The sequence below is a fragment of the Loxodonta africana genome, chromosome 22 (assembly GCF_030014295.1).
Source record: "Loxodonta africana isolate mLoxAfr1 chromosome 22, mLoxAfr1.hap2, whole genome shotgun sequence".
Classification (NCBI taxonomy): Eukaryota; Metazoa; Chordata; class Mammalia; order Proboscidea; family Elephantidae; genus Loxodonta; species Loxodonta africana.
The window spans coordinates 71,911,129-71,930,918 of NC_087363.1; the positions used below are offsets into that span (position 1 = coordinate 71,911,129).

General features: G+C 40.9%; 1 protein-coding gene across 4 annotated transcripts in view; it reads left to right on the forward strand.

The window, feature by feature from the left end:
• Window positions 1–19,790, forward strand: part of RBM33 (RNA binding motif protein 33) — a 198,986-nt gene that overhangs the window by 147,579 nt on the left and 31,617 nt on the right. For 2 of the 4 annotated variants that reach the window (XM_023542038.2, XM_023542040.2), the window contains one exon: window positions 13,007–13,213. In XM_023542038.2, the coding sequence (XP_023397806.2) occupies window positions 13,007–13,213 (207 nt within the window). Of the gene's footprint in view, window positions 1–13,003; window positions 13,214–19,790 lie in introns of all 4 variants that reach the window. The other 2 variants (XM_010602106.3, XM_023542039.2) reach the window with 1 other exon arrangement.

The window sequence follows — 19,790 nt, forward strand, 5'->3', positions numbered from 1 at the left end:
ATTTAGAGACAAAAAGTACCTCTTTATACTCCTAAAGTTACCTGTCACTGTTGGGAAATACTGGTCTAAGGAATAGTCTAAGTTCCTAAGCATGAAATGCAGGGTTATACTTTGAGACCTGCACTCTGCCAGCTGTGCCATGCTGCTTCATGCCTCTGTCCCACTTGTCAATTTACTCAGTATTTAAAATCCAGCTTGAGGCTATCTTCTGGGACATCTCCCCTGACTACTTCGTACACAAAATCCGTCACTCTTCCTTTGTACTGTGCCGGCACTACGTGCTTTCTCACCCACGCTGAGTCCTAGGACAGCCACTTGTTTGCAGAGCTCTTCACCTGGGGCACCGTGAATCAGAATCAACTGGACGGCAGCTAACTGGCCGGCAGCTAACAACAGCACCTGCTGACCCGTCCCAGTTATTCAGGAGTAGGCTGGGTCTTAAATTTAGTTTTTATGCGCAGGATTTAGGGCAGTTTGAAGTACATTTAAAATTTAAGAAGTATTTGTTGAAATAATTGGAAAAATAAGTAACTCTTTTTAAAACTATAGACATAGTTTATTTTTTGTTTAATTGAAGTAGCAAGGGAGGCATTAGCACAGTGGGCCTGAGTGTTTTTCTCCCCAAGTACTTCTGATTATAAAAGTAATGGTTGCTTGTTGTAGACATTTAGATAATACCAGTAAGCAAAATTTGGAAAAAAGCAAAAATAAATTATTATTTACATTGTTTACTTATATTAGGATATATTTACTTACATTGTTATTATAAAACAAAAGTTTTTATTACTAATTCTTCTAGTCTTTTCATGCAAAAACTCACTGTATCCTCCCAACACTCCTTTATTCACTTTACAAATTCATTGTACATCTTTTGCTACATTTTGCATTTTGTAAATGGAAATATTCATATCATAAATCGGTGGTGATACTTGTGACGGGGAGTCACAGGCAAAGACAGCTAATATAACCTTTGTGGTTGTTATTCAAGTGAACCCAAGCTGAGTTTCCTAGTTCCGGGGCATGCAGATACAACTGTTACTGACTCATTGGTTTTTGGCAGAAGTTAACTTTGTACCATGGTCTTTGGCAGTGCTTGTGAGCAGATAAGTAGGAGAGGTGGGACGGATTTTGGCCAGGGAGATCTTAAATGGAAGTGATTCAAAAATAACATTTCAGAATCTGAATCTATAGAAGAGAACAACGTAAAGGACAACACTGCAGACCTACTAATAGAGAAAAGATGTTCTAAAAAGACCAGATGATAGGCGAAATTGAGTGTAAGAAAAATTGCTGTTGATAGAAGTGGGTAGGAGGCAAGAGGTGCACACTGTTGAGGTACCTGGTTTAGGGAAAGGAAGAAAAGAATGGCAGAGGGGGACAGGATTGCCCAGTGGTAGGTAGCTCATGGAAAGATGGGAGCCACTAGTTTCACCTTCTCTCCTGTCAGTCCCTTTCTGGTAGCTGAGAGTTAACGAACTGGGACTTGACCTCATTTGTTTCCTGCTCCTTTCCCTGTTAAAGGTGCAGATGAGCCGTAAAATGGCCAAAAGGCAAATAGCAGAAGAGAGGAAGAAAAATGGGGCATGAATAATCTTGATTAATCACTTATTAAATAAGAGTTATACTCTAGAATCTTCCTTCTAGGGGAGAAACTATTGAACATAAATATTTTTAAAGGGTTTTAGTAGATTGATAACTTTCAAAGAATTTACTTTTTAAGCAATCTTAAACATGACTTCTAAATGTGGGCAAGATAGAAGATTGTTTATAAGGGGGTAGAAATCAGTTTTAACGAATAAGAATTTCTGTACTCACTAATAACATGGTTCCTTTAGGCATGTGAAGTTGGAGAGTGAATAGCAGCTCAATGAGCCATAATTCACCTATAATTAAGAATCAGGATTTGCTATTCACCCTCCCTAGCAGAAAGGGAGTCTGCTGTTTCCAGTGTCTTAGGTAACTTCCCTCTCCTAACTCTTAACAGCCTCCAAGAGTAGGAGCCTCAGTGCCTTCCCTACAGACGCTGCCCCCAAGCTGCAGAGTCAGTGCTGCTGAGCTGCCTGTCGCATGCCCGGCTGGGCGGAAGCCGCTCCTTAGCAGAGCCAGGAGCTTCAGCCCTCTGGTGAACTGCTCTCGCTGGAAGAATCAGACTTCACCCCAGCTGTTGTATCATGCTGGAGCTGAGGGGCCTGTCAAGTCCGGAAGCCCTAGCAGTCTCACTTTTAGTGATCCTTTCCCGTTTTAATTGGCAGATCTGTGCTATAGAAATTGGAGAATCCTGGGGTATCAGACCCCCTTAGAGGCCAAGGGCTTTGGTTTTTTCCTCCAAAGGCCAGTTAATTTTGCTTTTTAAAGATTTCCCCAAACCTAACTAATCTCAGAAAGATAGATTGCTAAGAGAGAGAGACCGGATGAATAACTGTACTGTGTTGTCACTGCAGCATAAAATCACAAGCATATAGCATATGTGGGGGAAAAAAAAAAAAGGATCCTTTTATTTCTTGCAACACAGGGGATAGGCAGTTACAAGGTCAGTCTGCTCTGGTCTGTTTAACCTTGTGGATTTTAATTCTGTTTGTGCAGACCCGTTACCAGAATTACATAAGAAGCATTTTAGATTTAAGTTGTTTACATGTTTTTCGTGCTTGCCATTATGGAAGAATAATTTATTTCGGAGAATAAATGAACATTGCAAATGTGGAATGTTCCTACCTCATGATACTGTAGTAGTTAAGGAATTGACCTAGGAACCCAGAGAAGAACATTAGCCTGTTTATTTTCTTTTATCTTCTCTCCTTTAATACGGTAGTCTCCAAAGAAAAAATAGAGGAGCCTTAAATGTATTTACGTTTAGAAACTTCATATAGCATGCATAGCATTTATTGTTCAGATTTTGAATTAGCTTTATAAAGATTACCAGGATAGACCCAGCATTGTTGCAGTTAATGGAAACCTGTTCAGTGAGCCTGTGGGCTCTAAGATCAGTAACACTGCCAGTGACAGTGAAGTATGGCCTTATCGAAAGGAGAATTCCTGAGAGGCTGCCCTGGGGCACGGCACCACTGTCCTTCTGTGCATCCTGACAGTGTTATCTGTCCTCTCGGTAAGGAGTATCAAATGTCTGTCATGAGTACAGAAATTAATTTAATGTCACCTGAAGACACGCAATTAATCTTTTAGAGGTTTTCATAATACCTTTACAGAAAGAGTTGCCAGTTTGGCGGATTTGGATTTTGGGGTTTAGAAGAAGATAAGGAAAATTAATTTTTCATCAGGGTTAATATAAGCTAGCAGGGCCACAAAGGCTGAGAAAAATGGTTGGGGATTTGTCGAGTGTTGTCCCTCTAGAGTAATGCTGCTTGGCGTCTGATAGGTGTAATCAATCAGGAGTTGAGATTTCTGTAGAGAAGGGTTAATCGGTTTGCTCACTAGTGAATGCAAGTCAGTGATACCACTTTATGGGGTTTAAGGAGGAAAATAAGATTTGATCTGTCAAGTAGCAAGAAGCCCTGACAGTATCAATAGGCATTTTTATCTATACGTTTAAACCATTTGTTATAAATAAATTTGTCCTGCCAATGTTGGGGGCAACAAACCTCATTTTTTGCCACGATTAAGCTGATAAAAAGTGTTCCCTAAGCTTAAACCAAAACCAAACCCTTTGCCATCAAGTCTGTTCCGAGTCATAGCGACCTCATGGGACAGGGTAGGACTACCCCATAGGCTCTCCAAGGCTGTAACCTTTGCAGAAATAGACCACCATGTCTTCCTTCCGTGGAGCAGCTGGTGGGTTTGAACCAGCGTCGTTTCAGTTAGCAGCAGAGTGCGTAACCACTGCACCACCAGGGTTCCTTATTCCCTAAGCTTAGTGCCACTTATATTTGGGGGTGGGGTGGGGTGGGAAGGAACTATTCTAAAGAGACATTTTTTTATAGTGTTCATTGGAAGATAATCATTTATGGGAAAAAATAATTCCAGTTTGGTTTAAGGTAGACAAAACCTCTCATCTGTTTTGGCGAAAGTGGAAGATAATTAAAATCGTATTTAAAATACTCTGCTTTATAAGGAGTTAAAACATGTGCTGTACAACCCTTGAGAAGTTCACTTTGAAAGTGAACTTTTATGCATAGATCCTAGCCTGCCATTTACAAAAAAAAAACCACCTGTTACTTAGCTTACATTAAGATGTAAGCAAATAAGTTTACATAGCTAAGTACTAATCATTTTGGGATTACTTTCACGTGATAACTATTAGCATAAGTTAAAGAAGATGTAAGTAAATGAGTGGATTCAGTTTGGCTTGGTTCTCATTTAAATTTATCTTTGTATGTATATGAGTATATATATTTATGACCACAACCTAGTGTTCACTGGAATAACCCAAGAATTAAAATTTCTCCCTCAAATCGAATTTTTATTGTGCTAATTTGAAAGCCAATAGTTGTTCTCTGAATTGAAAAAAAAAAAAAATTTAATATTTTTCACAAAATGTTACTTATATTTAAGCCTTGGATGCTTAGCATGATTTTCAGAAAAATGCAAAAGCACCGCATTATAAATAGCCCTGCATTTAATTAGAATGAATGGAGAATCACAGTCAGTGGCTGTCCCATATCTAAGCTGTGTAGAGAATTTAGCTGCCCAGTGCCACCTCTGCCCAGCCAACACACTGCTGCCCATGGCACCGGGAGGGCCAGTTCAGAGTGTGACCACATGTGGAAGAAGTGCTGTTTAAAGACAGTGTGACTTGACATGTGCATAGGGAATGTCCAAATCTTGTACTAAGGTTGCACCATCAGGAAACCTAATTTCAGTAGGATTTTTAGATAAGGTATTTGATGGATCACTGGCTCTTAACATCGATGAGATGTTGTATATATCCCTAAAACGTTTAACTTTTTAATATAGAAGATTTGAAACATATATGTCAGTAGAGAGAACCCATAACTTTTTAAGATAAAGACTATGAAAAACTGTGCAGTTAGACCACCCCTGCCTGGCTGGTGTGTCTGCTTACCCCTTGGGTAGAGGACTTAGTGCAGAAGCTTTAAGAGGCGCGGACAGTTAACGCCTCGTTTTTTAGAGGGATCATGGTCCTGCAAATGGCCTGCCTCTTCACAAATGCTCCCATTTCCGTTTGGGGGTATTGCTCCTTAAGGTAGGAGTGACTTCCATCAAGATAAATGGATTTCAGGCAATTAAGATACAAATTATAGAGTCATCTGATTTGGTGGTTCACAGCCTGGCCAAACAATAGCATCACCTGAAGAGCCTTTAAAATAATACTGATATCTGGGTCCCAACTCCAGAGATTGTAATCTAATTGTTCTGAAGTAAAGCCAGACAACACAATCACTCAGCAACTCCAGAGATGATTCTGATGTGCCGCCAGGGCTGAGTATCCCCTACTGGTTCAGCTCAGTTTTGAATAGAAGTGACCCTGAGGGGAAAGTTTCAGCCTTTCCCTATTAAATGTGATGTCCTTTGTTGGGCTGATGAAATTCCCTCGTATTTCCACTTTGCTGGGTTTTTAGTCATGAATGGATTTTGGCAAATGGTTTTTCTGTATCTTTGGAAGCGATCATGTAGTCCCTTATTCTATTAATGTGGTTTATTACATTAGCTCTTCCCTAGTTGTCTTCTGAGTGTCTTCCAAACTAGGGGGCTCATCTTCCAGCACTATATCAGACAGTGTTCCGCTGCTGTTCATAAGGTTTTCACTGGCTAATTCTTTTCAGAAGTAGACTGCTGGGTCCTTCTTCCTAGCCTGTCTTAGTCTGGAAGTGCAGCTAAAACCTGTCCTCCACGGGTGACCCTGCTGGTGTCTGAATACCAGCCACATAGCTTCTAGCATCACAACAACATGGAAGCCCCCACAGTACGACAAACTGACAGACACGTGGCTGGGTATGTACGAAGTATGAATCTAAGAAAATTGGAAATCATCAAAAATGAAATGGAATGCATAAACATGATATCCCAGGCATTAGTGAGCTGAAATGGACTCGCACTGGCCACTTTGAATCGGACAGTCATAGTCTGCTGTGCTGGGAATGACAGCATGAAGAGGAATGGTGTTGCATTCATCGTCAAAAAGAACGTTTCAAGATATATCCTGAAGTACAGCACTGCCAGCAATAGGATAATATCCATACACCTTCAAGGAAGACCAGTTAATTACTGAAATTTACGCACCAACCACTAAGGCAAAAGATGGAGAAATTGAAGATTTTTATCAGCTTCTGCAGTCTGAAATTGATCGAACATGCAGTCAGGCTACGTTGATAATAACTGGTGATGGAAATATGAATGTTGGAAACAAAGAAGGATCGGTAGTTGGAAAATATGGCCTTGGTGACAGAAACAATGCTGGAGGTCGAATGATAGGATTTTGCAAGACCAACAACTTCTTCATTGCAAGTACCTTTTTTCACCAACATAAACAGCGACTGTATACATGGACCTTGCCAGCTGGAACACAAGGAATCAAATTGACTATATCTGTGGAAAGAGACAATGGAAGAGGTCAATATCATCAGTTAGAAGAAGGCCGGGGGCCGACTGTGGAACAGACCATCAATTGCTCATATGTAAGTTCAAGCTGAAACTGAAGAAAATCAGAGCAAGTCCACGAGAGCCAAAATAAGACCTTGAGTATATCTCACCTGGATTTAGAGACCATCTCAAGAATAGATTTACTTGTTGAACACTAATGACCCAAGACCAGACAAGTTGTGGAACGAGATCAAGGACATCATACATGAAGAAAGCAAGGGTTCATTGAAAAGGCAGGAAAGAAAGAAAAGACCAAGTTGGATTTCAGAGGAGACTCTGAAACTTCCTCTTGAACATCAAGCAGCTAAAGCAAAAGGAAGTAATGATGAAGTAAGAGAACTGAACAGAAGACTTCAAAGGGTGGCTCAAGAAGACAAAGTAAGGTATTACAGTGACATGTCCAAAGAGCTGGAGATAGGAAACCAAAAGGGAAGAACACGCTCATAGTTTCTCAAGCTGCAAGAACTGAAGAAAAAATTCAAGCCTGAAGTTGCAATAGTGAAGGATTCTACGGGGAAAATATCGAACGATGCAGGAAGCATCAAAAGAAGATGGAAGGAATACACAAAGTCGTAATACCAAAAAGAATTAGTCGATGTTCAGCCATTTCAAGAGGTAGCATATGATCAGAAACCGATGGTACTGAAGGAAGAACTCCAGGCTACACTGAAGGCGTTGGCGAAAAACAAGGCTCCAGGAATTGACAGAAATACCAACTGAGGTATTTCAACAAATGGATACAGTGCTGGAGGTGCTCACTTCTCTATGCCAAGAAATATGGAAGACAGCTTCCTGGCCAACTGAGTGGAAGAGATCCATATTCCCAGGAAAGGTGATCCAACCTAATGCGGAAATCATTGAGCAATATCACTAATATCACATGCAAGCAAAATTTTGCTGAAGATCATTCAAAAGCAGCTACGGCAGTATATCAACAAGGAACTGCCAGAAATTCAGGCTGGATTCAGAAGAGGATGTGGCATCAGGCATATCATTGCTGATGTCAGATGGAACCTGGCTGAAAGCAGAGAATACCAGAAGGATGTTTACCTGTGTGGATCGTAATAAATTATGGATAAAATTACAAAGAATGGGAATTCCAGAACACTTAATTGTGCTCATGAGGAACCTGTACATAGATCAAGAGGCAGTTGTTGGGACAGAACAGGGGGATACTGAGTGGTTGAAAGTCTGGAAGGGTGTGCGTCAGGGTTGTATCCTTTCACCGTACCTCTTCAGTCTGTATGCTGAGCAAATTATCCAAGAGGCTGGACTGTATGAAGAAGAATGGGGCATCAGGATTGGAGGAAGACTCGTTAACAACCGGTAGTATGCAGATGATGCAGCCTTGCTTGTTGAAGGCACAGAGAACTTGAAGCACTTACTCCTGAGAATCAAAGACCACAGCCTTCAGTATAGATTACACCTCAACATGAAGAAAACAAAAATCCTTGCAACTGGACCAGTAAGCCACATCATGATAAATGGAGAAAGGATTGAAGTTGTCAAGGATTTCATTTTACTTGGATCCATAATAAACACCCATGGAAGAAGCAGTCAGGAAATTAAACCACATACTGCATTGGGGAAATCTGCTGCAAAGGATCTCTATAATGTTGAAAAGCAAAGATGTCACCTTGAAGACTAAGGTGTGTCTGACCCAAGCCATGGTATTTTCAGTCGCATCATATGCATGTAAAAGCTGAGCAATGAATAAGGAAGACATAAGAAATGACACCTTTGAATTGTAGTGTTGGGGAAGAATATTGATTATCCCATGGACTGTCAAAAGAATGAACAAATCTGTCTTGGAAGAAGTACAACCAGAATGCTCCTTAGAAGCAGGGATGGCGAGACTGCATCTTACATACTTTGGATATATTGTCAGGAGGGATGAGTCCCTGGAGAAGGACATGATGCTTGGTGAAGTACAGGGTCAGCGGAAAAGAGGAAGACCCTCAATGAGATGAGATGGATTATTACAGTGGCTGCAACAATGGGCTCAAGCATAGCAATGATCGTAAGGATGGCGCAGGACTGGGCGGTGCCTCGTTCCAGTGTGCATAGGGTTGCCATGAGTCTGAACTGAGCCAGTAACACCTAACGACAACGACAACATTAGCTGATTTTCAGGTGTTGACTCAGTCTTGCATTTCTGGAATACATCTTACTTGGTCGTGGTATATGATCCCTTTTCTGTGTTTTGGATTTAGTTTGCTAATATTTTGTTAATTTTTTTCATGTATGTTTATGAGGGATATTGTTTTGTAGTTTTCATTTCTTTTGATGTCTTCGTTGTATCAGAGTAATTCTCACTCAAAGAATGAATGGAAAAGTGCTCCCCTCTTCTACTTTCTGAAAGAGATTCTGTAAGATGGGTAGTGTGTCTTCCTGCATTATTTGACAGAATTTAGCAGTGAAGCTATTTGCCCCTGGGGTTTTTTTCTGGTTTTTGGGGGGGAGGTCTTTTAAATTATTAATTCAATGTCTTTACTTCTTAGACTTCTGTTCAAATTTTCTGTTTCTTCTTGAGTCAGTTTTTGCACCTTGCAGCGTTTATGGAATTTATTTGTTTCTTGTAAGTTGTCTGATTTGTTATTATGAAGTTGTTAATAATCTTTTTAATTTCTGTGGGGTCAGTGTGATGCTCCGTCTTTTTCCTGGTTTTGGTGGTTTGTATCTTGTCTCCTTTTTTCTTGGTTAGTCTAGTTAAAGGACTGTCAATTTTGTAGCTCTCACAAACCAACTTTTAGTTTCACTGATCTTCTCTCTTTTTCTGTTTACTGTGTCATCGCCTTTTGCTGTGATCTTTATTATTTCCTACCTTCTACTTTGGGTTTGAGTTCTTGTTCTTTTTCTAGTTTTTTGGTATAAAAGCTTGAATTATTGATTTTAGCTCTTCCTTTCTGATACAAAGTTTAAAGCTATGAATTTCCCTGGAAGCAGTGCTTTAGTTGAATCCCTAAATTTTGACAAGTTGTGTTCTCGTTTTCATTCAGTTCAAAATACTTTTTGTTGAATTTTCACATATTTTTTTCTTAGCTTCTCAGGGGTCAATTCTTGCTCCATAGCTTAACGGTCAGCCAACAAGTGGGTCTGTGTGGGGTTGGAGAGTGCGCTTAAAGTTCAGCCAGTTCTTACGTCTGCCCTGGTTCCTACTTTCTGCCAGGCTTTCTTGGGTCTCCCTGTACCTGGGTGAGTTTCCAGGTCAGCCCTGTGTGAAGGGCTTAAATTTCTGGCCAGTCTGCTACATGTCCCAAACAGGACCGTGACCACGGGTCAGTGGGCTTTCCCCATTCCTTTTCCACTGAACTTGCTACTTTTCCTGATAATACTGCGCAGGTTTTCCAGCCTCAGCACCAGTTGAAGTCCACCTGCTCTGGGTTTTCACACCCAGCTTGTGCTCATAAAAGCTCCAGTCAAGTAGGCCACAGACTGACACTGCTCCCAATTTTTATGAAGAAATGCTTCTGAATTTGTTGTTTCACTTTGGTTGAATTCCAGAGTGTTGAATTGGTTGTTTTCAACAACTTTCCTAGCTTTATGCTTATCTTTGGGGGAGAGGATTTGGTGGCCTCTTCATGCCACCAGAGCCAGAAGTCCTGCTCCAGGGCGACTTTTTTATTTTATTTATTTGTTTTTTATTGTGCTTTAAGTGAAAGTTTACAAACCAAGTCAGTCTCTCATACAAAAAATATACACCTTGTTATGTACTCCTAGTTGCTCTCCCTCTAATGAGATAACACACTCCTTCCCTCCCCTTTCTATTTTGTGTCCATTCAGCCAGCTTCTGACCCCTTCTGCCCTTTGATTTCTTCTCCAGACAGAAGCTACCCACATAGTCTCATGTGTCAACTTGACCCAAGAAGCTCACTCTTCACCAGTATCATTTTCTATCCCATAGTCCAGTCCAATCCCTGTCTGAAGAGTTGGCTTTGGGAATGGTTCCTGTCTTGGGCTAACAGAAGGTCTGGGGACCATGACCTCAGGGATCCTTCTAGCCTCAGACCATCAAGTCTGTCTTTTTACCAGAATTTGAGGTCTGCATCCCACTGCTCTCCTGCCCCCTCAGGGGCCCAGGAGTGACATTTTTAATCTCACATTTTCTTAGGTTCACATTACTTTAGGCAGTCTTTGCAAACATCTTATCTCCACCCATCTTGCTTTAGCCCCTGTTGCTTCCTTCCCTTTGTGGAGTTCTTTGTTTCCTTAAATTGTCTCTAAAGGATAAGTGTTTGTTTGGGTGGGTGGAGACATAAGATTCTGTGGGCTGCTGCTAAGCTGATTTACCCAGTTATCATTGGAAATACTGGCATAGCTGAGCAGCCTGTGTGCGGAAGAGTCACTGAGCAGTGACAAAATACACTCCTATTTCTGTAAAGAGCAGCACTTCATGCTAATAAAAGCCTGGATATCATTCAAGTTTAAGTATCTGTTTCTATTAAGATGACATAATTTAGCAGGACAAGATCTGGTATTCTTGCTGTCTACTTTTTCTTTCCCTACCTCCAGGTACTCTTTTTTGGCGGGGGGGGGGGGGTGCTATACTTAATACTGAACATAGCTGACAGGCAGCCATCAGCCACTTTGATGATGATGGGTGGTATCATAAACAACATCAATAGTGCAGCTTGTGTGTGTAATTGATTCCAAGCTGATGAACAAGTTTTAAGGTAAGGAAATAAGGAAACATTACTTTAAAAAAAGAAAGAAAGCTAGATTGGGGTATTTCTAAAATTCCTAAAGGTCTTAATAGAATAAATGCATTTCTTCTCTGAAATCTGGTCACTCTGTAGTTGGTAACGGCCCTTGTGACACTCCTGCAGGACAGGAGGTGTTTTCAGCCAGTGATACTGGGATGCTCTTCAACTCCTGTGAACACTATGACTGCGAGTGTTCAATTTATTATCTCCATTGGAGAAGAAAGGCACTGCTACTTGTTGTTAGGTGCCATGGTATCAGTTTTGAATCATAGAGACCTTTTGTGCCACAGAACAAAACACTGCCCGCTCCTGCACCATCCTCACAATTGTTGTTATGTTTGAACTCATCGTTGTAGTCACTATATCAAGTCATCTCGTTGAGGCGCTTCCCCTTTTTCACTGACCCTTTACTTTATCAAGCATGATGGCCTTTTCCAGGGACTGATCCCTCCTGATGACATGTCCAAAGTGTATGAGACATAGTCTCGCCATCCTTGCTTCTAAGGAACATTCTGTTTGTACTTTAAGACAGAACTTGGTCGTTCTTCTGGCAGTCCATGGTGCATTCATTATTCTTTGCCGGCGCTGTAATTCAAAGGCATCTATTCTTCTTTGATCTTCCTTACTCATTTTCCAGCTTTTGCCTGCTGCATATGAGGCCATTGAAAACAGCATGGCTTAGGTCAGGCTCATCTTAGTCCTTAAAGTGACATCTTTGCTTTTGAACATTTTAAAGAGCTCTTTTGCAGTGTTACTTGCCCAGTGCAATATGTAGTTTGATTTCTTGACTGCTGCTTCCATAGGTAATGATTGTAGATCCAAGTAAAATGAAATCCTTGACATCTTCAGTGTTTTCTCCATTTATCATGATGTGGCTCATTGGTCCAGTTGTGCGGATTTTGTTTTCTTTATGTTGAGGTGTAATCCATCCTGCAGGCTGTGGTCTTTGCTCTTCGTCAGTGAGTGCTTCAAGTCCTCCTGGCTTTCAGCGAGCAAGTTTGTGTCATCTGCGTAACACAGGTTGTTAATGAGTCTTCCTCCAATCGTGATGCCTCATTCTTCACTGCTACTTGCTCTCTTTCTTTGTGGTAACTGGTCCTTACCTTCCAGTTTGAGCAGAAACCTTTGGGATGAGTCGAGGTAATTACCCACTTAACATTAGGTGTGAGTAAGGGTTAAAAGTTTTAAAATCACTGCTGTTGTAAACTGTCACATTTTAGCAAGACTGCTCTTGAGAATGAAAAATGCCTGTTGAATATGAAGTTTTTAGTATTTCACTGGGTTAAGCAGCATTTTAATTGCAGATCCCTTAAATGGATACAGTAACTAAAGGAGATCTTCAGCATTTTAAATTGTGAAAATATTGTTAGAACCTTGTGGCTGTTGCGTGTCCTCGAGTCGAATCCAACTCATAGCAACCCTACAGGATACAGCAGAACATCCCAGAGAGTTGGCTGCTGTAATCTTTATGGAAGCAGATCACCAGGTCTTTTCTCCCTCTGAACGGCTGGTGGGTTAGCAGCCAAGCGCTTAACCATTGCAGCACCAGGGCTCCTGGTTAAAACCTGATGCTGCATATGTGAAGTTTTCTATGGCTCTCATGAAAAGACTAGTTTGGTTATATCCTTGTTTGAAATTGTCATTTCTCGGTTAATTGCCAGCAGAGACCGACTCTCCTGATCTCTGAGAGACCAGTGTTTGTTGGAGCAGATACATAACAGCATGTGATGCCTTGTTGCTTTCAGCAGGGAGGAGAGACTGATGGCTTTTTCCACCCAGAGGGCCAGCCCCAGCGGCTTCCTCAGCCTCCGGAAGGGAGACAGCAGCCTGCCCGGAAGGTCACGCTGACCAAGGGGACCCTTCCGCAGCCACAGCACTCGCCAGTGGCCGCCCACATGCACCCAGCTATTCCTCCAGGAATCAAAAGCATTCAGGGAATCCACCCAGCGAAAAAGGTACTGCCGATTGTCTTGTCTGCAGCGTTAGAAATGTGAAGGCTTTGTTCTGTAGATGTTTAGATACCCTGTTGGTTAAGAAAATCGAATATGCAGTGCTTGGCACAGAGCAGTACTCAAATAAACAAAAAATAAGCCAGGATTTTCTTTGTTCTGGTTTTGAAAACACGTTAAAATGCTCACAGTAGAGCTTTTCCTTTCATGATTTTTTTTTAATGGTACAACCGCCGTAGATCATGCATAAGCAAGTGCTTGGTGGTTTGCCTGAGTCTCTCAGCTGTGTACGCGGCCAGAATCCCTGCTTCCTGCCAAGGCAAGAAGAACACATGTACAACACTCAGCACAGTGAAGCTTTCCTTCCTCTGTTCATTAGTTCACCGTGTTTCATATGCGTAACGTCATGTGTCTTTTCATGGATCACTTCATAATTAGTATCCCCAATTTACAGATAGGATACCCAGGCTTTTGGAGGTTAAGTAATTTGGTTAAGAAAGGGGCTTTTCCTAGACCTGCAGACTGGGAGTTACTGATGGTTGGAGGAGTACTTGCCCTTGTCTTAGCTCAGTCTGTTAGATAAGAAGCATGGGACCCCACGTAGACCTCCTTTCTGTGGGGATAAATGTTCTCTTTTTTGTGTGATACATTTAAATTTTCCTCTACAAAAGGAGGGTTCATTGTGTCACATTACAGATCAGTAATACAGCAGCCCTCCCACCCCCCAGCTTCCAGTGAGAAGCATCTTTTTAATTTCCACAGAGCCTTTCCACGTCTGGGGGAAGGACAGCCAAATGATAACATCCCTGGTTGGTGCGGGAGCCACACACACCTCACCTTGATAGGTTTTGGCAAGGTAGAAAGAGGGGCGGCACTACCTTGCTTCAAGCTTCTTCCAGGAAGCCTTTGAAGTCTACTGGTTCATCCTGTCTGCGAATCTTGGTGCTACTAGTGGTATTAATATTAAAAGCAAATTTTGGGGGTCTTTTTTGAAGTATTTAAGTATTATCTCAGTAATACTTTATGGTGTAGGAGCAAACAAAATTCCATTATTGCAGCAGCAGACCAGTTGTGGAGACAGATTAAGTGCTGTCTACAGGTACAGTCTTCAAAGATTGTTCCTGGTTAGATTTTCTGTATTCAAGTGTTATCCCTGGGTACATGATGAGAAGGACCTTAAAGAAATATACACACGTATATATATAAATACAGTGCCCAAGTGTCTTCATCTTAAACCTCATTTTACACTCCTATAAAATGAGGATAATAATGTTTTCCACCTTAGGTGGGTGGTTGTGAGGATTCTGTAAGAGGATACATACCTGACACACAAGTAAGTATACAGAAAATACCAAATGCGTATAAGAAAGCTTTAGGTAGAAGGTATATAATTATTAATACTGTAACTGATTATAGTTATAATAGAAGAATATTTATTTACTACTGGGTTTCCAGCCAGTGTAACTTGCTGCTTTTTATGTTTACATCCAATATGGCTTCTCTGGAAATACCCCTTTGCACTTTTCAAAAATTTTCTGCACAGGAATAATTTTACCTTTTTCAGAGTATTTAGAAAAGCTGTGATTTTGTAGTGGTTTCCCTTTATATTGTTGCCATTCAAGTCCTAAAGTTGGATTTAGGTTTCCATGTCATTTTCTCTGTACCCTTTTATGACCATCAGGGCATTTTTGTCCCTTTCTGTCCAAATTCTAGGATACAATTATGGTAGAATATCTAGAAAGCCTAGAAATTGCTAATCAGTACGACTCTAGCTCCTGTGTTGCATTATTGTCCTAAGCTGGAGAAGCTCTGTTTTAGATAGAGCACTTGGGCATAGGTGCCTTATTTCCTAATTAAGAGAAAATACCAGAACTATCATCTGTCTTCTCCTTTGTTAAAGATCCTACAACAGTGGGTTTTTGAACCCCAGGCGACATTAAAAAATACTACAGTCTGGGCCACACCTTGTTGTTGTTGTCGTTGTCAGGTGCCATTGAGTTGGTTCCCACTCAGAGACAGACACTGCATACCACAGAATGAAATACTGCGGGTCCTGCACCATCCTCGAAATAATTGCTGTGCGCGAGCCCACAGTTGCAACTCCTGTGTCAGTCCATCTTGTCGAGAGCCTTCCTCTCTTTCGCTGACCCTTTGCCTTACCAAGCATGATGTCCTTCTCCAGGGACTGATCCCTCCTGATAACATGCCCAAAGCGTGTGAGACGTAGTCTGGCCATCCTTGCTTCTAAGGAGCGTTCTGACTGTACTTCTCCCAAGACAAATTTGTTCCTTCTTCTGGCATGCCATGGTATATTCAGTATTCTTTACCAACACCATAGTTCAGACTCATCACTTCCTCCTTGGTCTTCCTAATTCCTCATCCAGCTTTTGCATGGGATTGAAAATACCATGACTTGGGTCAGGCACACCTTTGTCCTCAAACAGATACCAAGAGGTCTTTTGCAGCAGATTTGCCCAGTGCAATACACTGCTTTGTTTCTTGACTGCTGCTTCCATGGGCATTAATTGTGGATCCAAGAAAAAATGAAATCCTTGGCAATGTCAGCCTTTTCTCCGTTTATCATGGTGTTGCTTATTGGTACTTGTCAGGATTTTTGTTTTCTTTATGTTGAGGTGTGAACCATACTGAAGGCTGTGGTATTTGATCTTCATGAGTGAGTGCTTCAAGTCCTCTTAGCTTTCCACAAACAAGTTTGTGTCATTTGCATATCACAGGTTGTTAATGAGTCTTCTTCCAATCCTGATGCTCTGTTCTTCTTCATATAGTCCAGCTTCTTGGAATAGTTGTTTAGCATACAGATTGAACAAGTATGGTGAAAGGATACAACCCTGACACACATTTTTCCTGACTTTAAACTGTGCAGTATCCCCTTTTTCTGTTTGAACGACTGCCTCTTGATCTATATACAGGTTCCTCGTGAGAACAATTTAGCGTTCTGGAATTGCCATTCTTCGTAATGTTATCCATAATTTGTTGCGATCCACACAGTCGAATGCCTTTGCTTAGTCAGTAAAACACAGGTAAACATCCTTCCAGTATTCTCTGTTTTCAGCGAAGATCCATATGATACCAGCAACGATTTCCCTCATTCCACGTCATCTTCTAAATCTGGCTTGAATTTCTGGCTGTTCCCTGTTGATTTACTGCTACAGTTGCTTTGGAATTATCTTCAGCAAAATATTACTTGAGTGTGATGTTAATGATATTGTTCAGTGATGTCCGCATTCTGTTGGGTCACCTTTCTTTGAAATGGCACAAATACGGATCTCTTCCAGTCGGTTGGCCAGGTAGCTGTCTTCCAAATTTCTTGGCGTAGATGAGCGAGCACCTTCAGTGCTGCATCCATTTCTTAGAACATTTAATTGGTACTCTGTCATACAGCCTTGTTTTTCACCAGTGTCTTCAGCGCAGCTTAGACTTCTTCCTTCAGTACTACCGGTTCTTGATCGTACGCTACCTCCTGAAATATTTATGTTGACCAGTTCATTTTGGCATAGTGACTGTGTATTCTTTCATCTTCTTCTGATGTTTCCTGAGTCGTTCAATATTTTGCCCATAGAACCCTTCAGTATGGCAACTTGAGGCTTAAATTTTTTCTTCAGTTCTTTCAGCTTGAAAAATCCCGAGTGTGTTTTTCCCTTTTGGTTTTCTATCTCCAGGTCTTTGCATATGTCATTATAATACTTGTCTTCTCAAGCTACCCTTTCAGATCTTTTGTTCAGATCTTTTACTTCGTCATTGCTTCCACTGGCTTTAGCTCCACTCTGTACCAAGGGTGCGGTTCAGAGTCTTTTCTGACATCCATTTTGATGTTTTCTTTCTTTGCTGTCTTTTGCATGACCTTTTGCTCTCTTCGTGTGTGATATCCTTGACATCACCCCATCAGTCATCTGGTCTTCAGTCATTAATGTCCAGCGCACAAAATCTATTCAGGTGGGATATACTCAAGGTTGTTTTTGTGGACTGTGTATCTTACAGCCCTGTCATTGGGTGCATAAATATTTAATATGGTTATATCTTCTTGCTATATTGTCCCTTTAATCATTATATAGTATCTTTCCTGATCCTTTCTGATGGATTTAACTTTAAAGTCTATTTTGTCAGAAATTAATATTTCTACTCCTGCTCTTTTGATTGTTGTGCGCTTGATATATTTTTTTTCCATCCTTTGAGTTTTAGTTAGTGTGTGTCTCTAAGTGTAAGTTGTGTCTGTTGTAGGCAGCATATAGACAGATCCTGTTTTCTAATCCATTCTGCCACTGTCTGTCTCTTTATTGGTGCATTTAGTCCGTTTACATTCAGTGTAATTATGGATAGGTATGAATTTAGTGCTGTCATTTAGATGTTTTTTTTGTGTGTGTGTTGTTCACAGTTTCTTTTCCCCACTTAATTTTATGTGGCGAGTAGATAATCTTTATATATTGTCCTTTCCTCGTATTCATTTTTGTTGATTTTGTTTCTGCTGAGTCTCTGTTTTTTTCTTGTGTTTCATTTTGATTAGTAGAATAATTTGTCTCCTTTGTGGTTATCTTATTATTTGCCCCTATTTTTCTAATTTTAAACCTAACTTTTATTTCTTTGTATTGCCGTACAATTCTTAGTCCTCCTTTATTGTTTTAATGGTGTTTTCTTTTATATAATAACATTGCTGTTACCCTGTTTTGAGCTTTTTTTTTCTTTTTTTAAATAACCTTGCTTTGTTTTTTTTGATTTCCCTGTCTGGGTTGACTTCTGATCGCTCTGCCCAGTGTTCTAGTCTTGAGTTGATATCTGATATTATTGATTTTCTAACCAAAGAACTCCCTTTTGTATTTCTTGTAGTTTTGGTTCGGTTTTTATGAATTCCCTAAACTTCTGCTTATCTGGAAATGTCCTAATTTCACCGTCATATATAAGAGACAGTTTTGCTGGATATATGATTCTTAGCTGGCAATTTTTTTCCTTCAGTTTTTTAAATATGTCATCCCTTTGCCTTCTTGCCTGCATGGCTTCTGCCGACTAGTCCAAGCTTATTCTTATTGGCTCTCCTTTGTAGGTGACCTTTCGTTTATCCTTCGCTGCTCTTGAAATTCTCTCTTTATCTTTGGTTTTGGCAAGTTTGATTTTAATATGTCTTGGTGACTTTTCTTTTAACGTCTACCTTACGTGGAGTTCGATGAGCATCTTGGGTAGGTATCTTCTCATCTTTCACGATATCAGGGAAGTTTTGTGCCAACAAATCTTCAACAGTTCTCTCTGTTATTTTCTGTTGTCCCTCCCTGTCCTGGTACTCCAGTCACTTGTAGGTTATTTCTCTTGGTAGGAGTCTCACGTAATTCTTAAGGTTTCTTCATTTTTTTTTAATTCTTTTATCTGATTTATCTTCATATATATTAGTGCCAAGTGATTCATGTTTGAACTCAGAAATTCTGGCTTCTACTTGCTTAATTCTGCTCCTCTGACTTGCTGTTGAGTTGTCTACTTTTGTAATTTTATTGGTAATCTTCTGAATTTCTGGTTGCTGTCTGACTATGGAGTTTTCCAGCTCATTAAATTTTTCGTTATGTTCCTGAATAATCTTTCTAATTACTTCATTTGCTTTCTGTGTGTTCCTTGGCTTGTTCCACGTTTTGCCTCATTTCCTTCCTGATGTCTTGAAGGGTTCTATATGTTAATCTTTTGTATTCTGCTTCTTGTAATTCCAGGAATGCACTTTCATCTAGAAGATCTCTGGATTCTTTGTTTTGAGAGTCTGTTGAGGTGATCGTGCTCTGTTTCTTTATGTGACTTGATATTGACTGTTGTCTCTGAGCCACCTGTAAGTTATTGTATTAGTTTATGGTTGCTTACTGTGTCGTAGCTTCTTGTTTTGTTTTGGTATACCCCTATGGATTGCTTGAGTGAGCTAGCTTTATTTTTTTCACCTTTGGAGCTGTGGTGTCCTGTCCCCAGCTGGCTAGAGCTGTTATCAGTTATATCAGTCTAGGAGTCCATCAGTTTTCTTCTATGAATTCAGTTCAGGTTTCCAGGTAGCTGATCGTCACATGTGTGGTACAGGCTGTGTTCTACAGCCTTAGAGGGGCAGGGGTGATTGGAGTATATACCCGTATCTGATTGCAGCAGGGGGTCATGCTCTGAACAAGGTAGGAGGCTGAGAACCAACCTCTGAGTGTCTCTGAGGAAAGCACGTCCCTGTTCCCTAGAGCGTGCAGGTGGGTGGGTTCTACATACGGATCATGGGCATCCAAACTTTTTGTTTGTAAGGGCTTGGAGGTACCAGTTATCCTTGGATTCCTGTCGCGGGTGGTTGGGTGACCTGAGTGGAGCTACCGGTCCTTAGGTCCCTGATGTGGGCAGGTCCCCTTGTTTAATAGGCAAAGCAATGTAAAACATCAAACACCCATCTCTCCACAGCACAGGTGAAACGTTTGGAGTCTGCCAGCAAAAGGGCCTGTTCTTCTAAAATAGGCCCACACTGGTCCATGCAGAAGGGAAAGGTGCTCAAAGTCCACAGATCGTTTATGCCTGGACAGGAGCCACTTCTGTCCTGAGCTCCCCTGGTTAGTGGAGCGGGAAAATTATC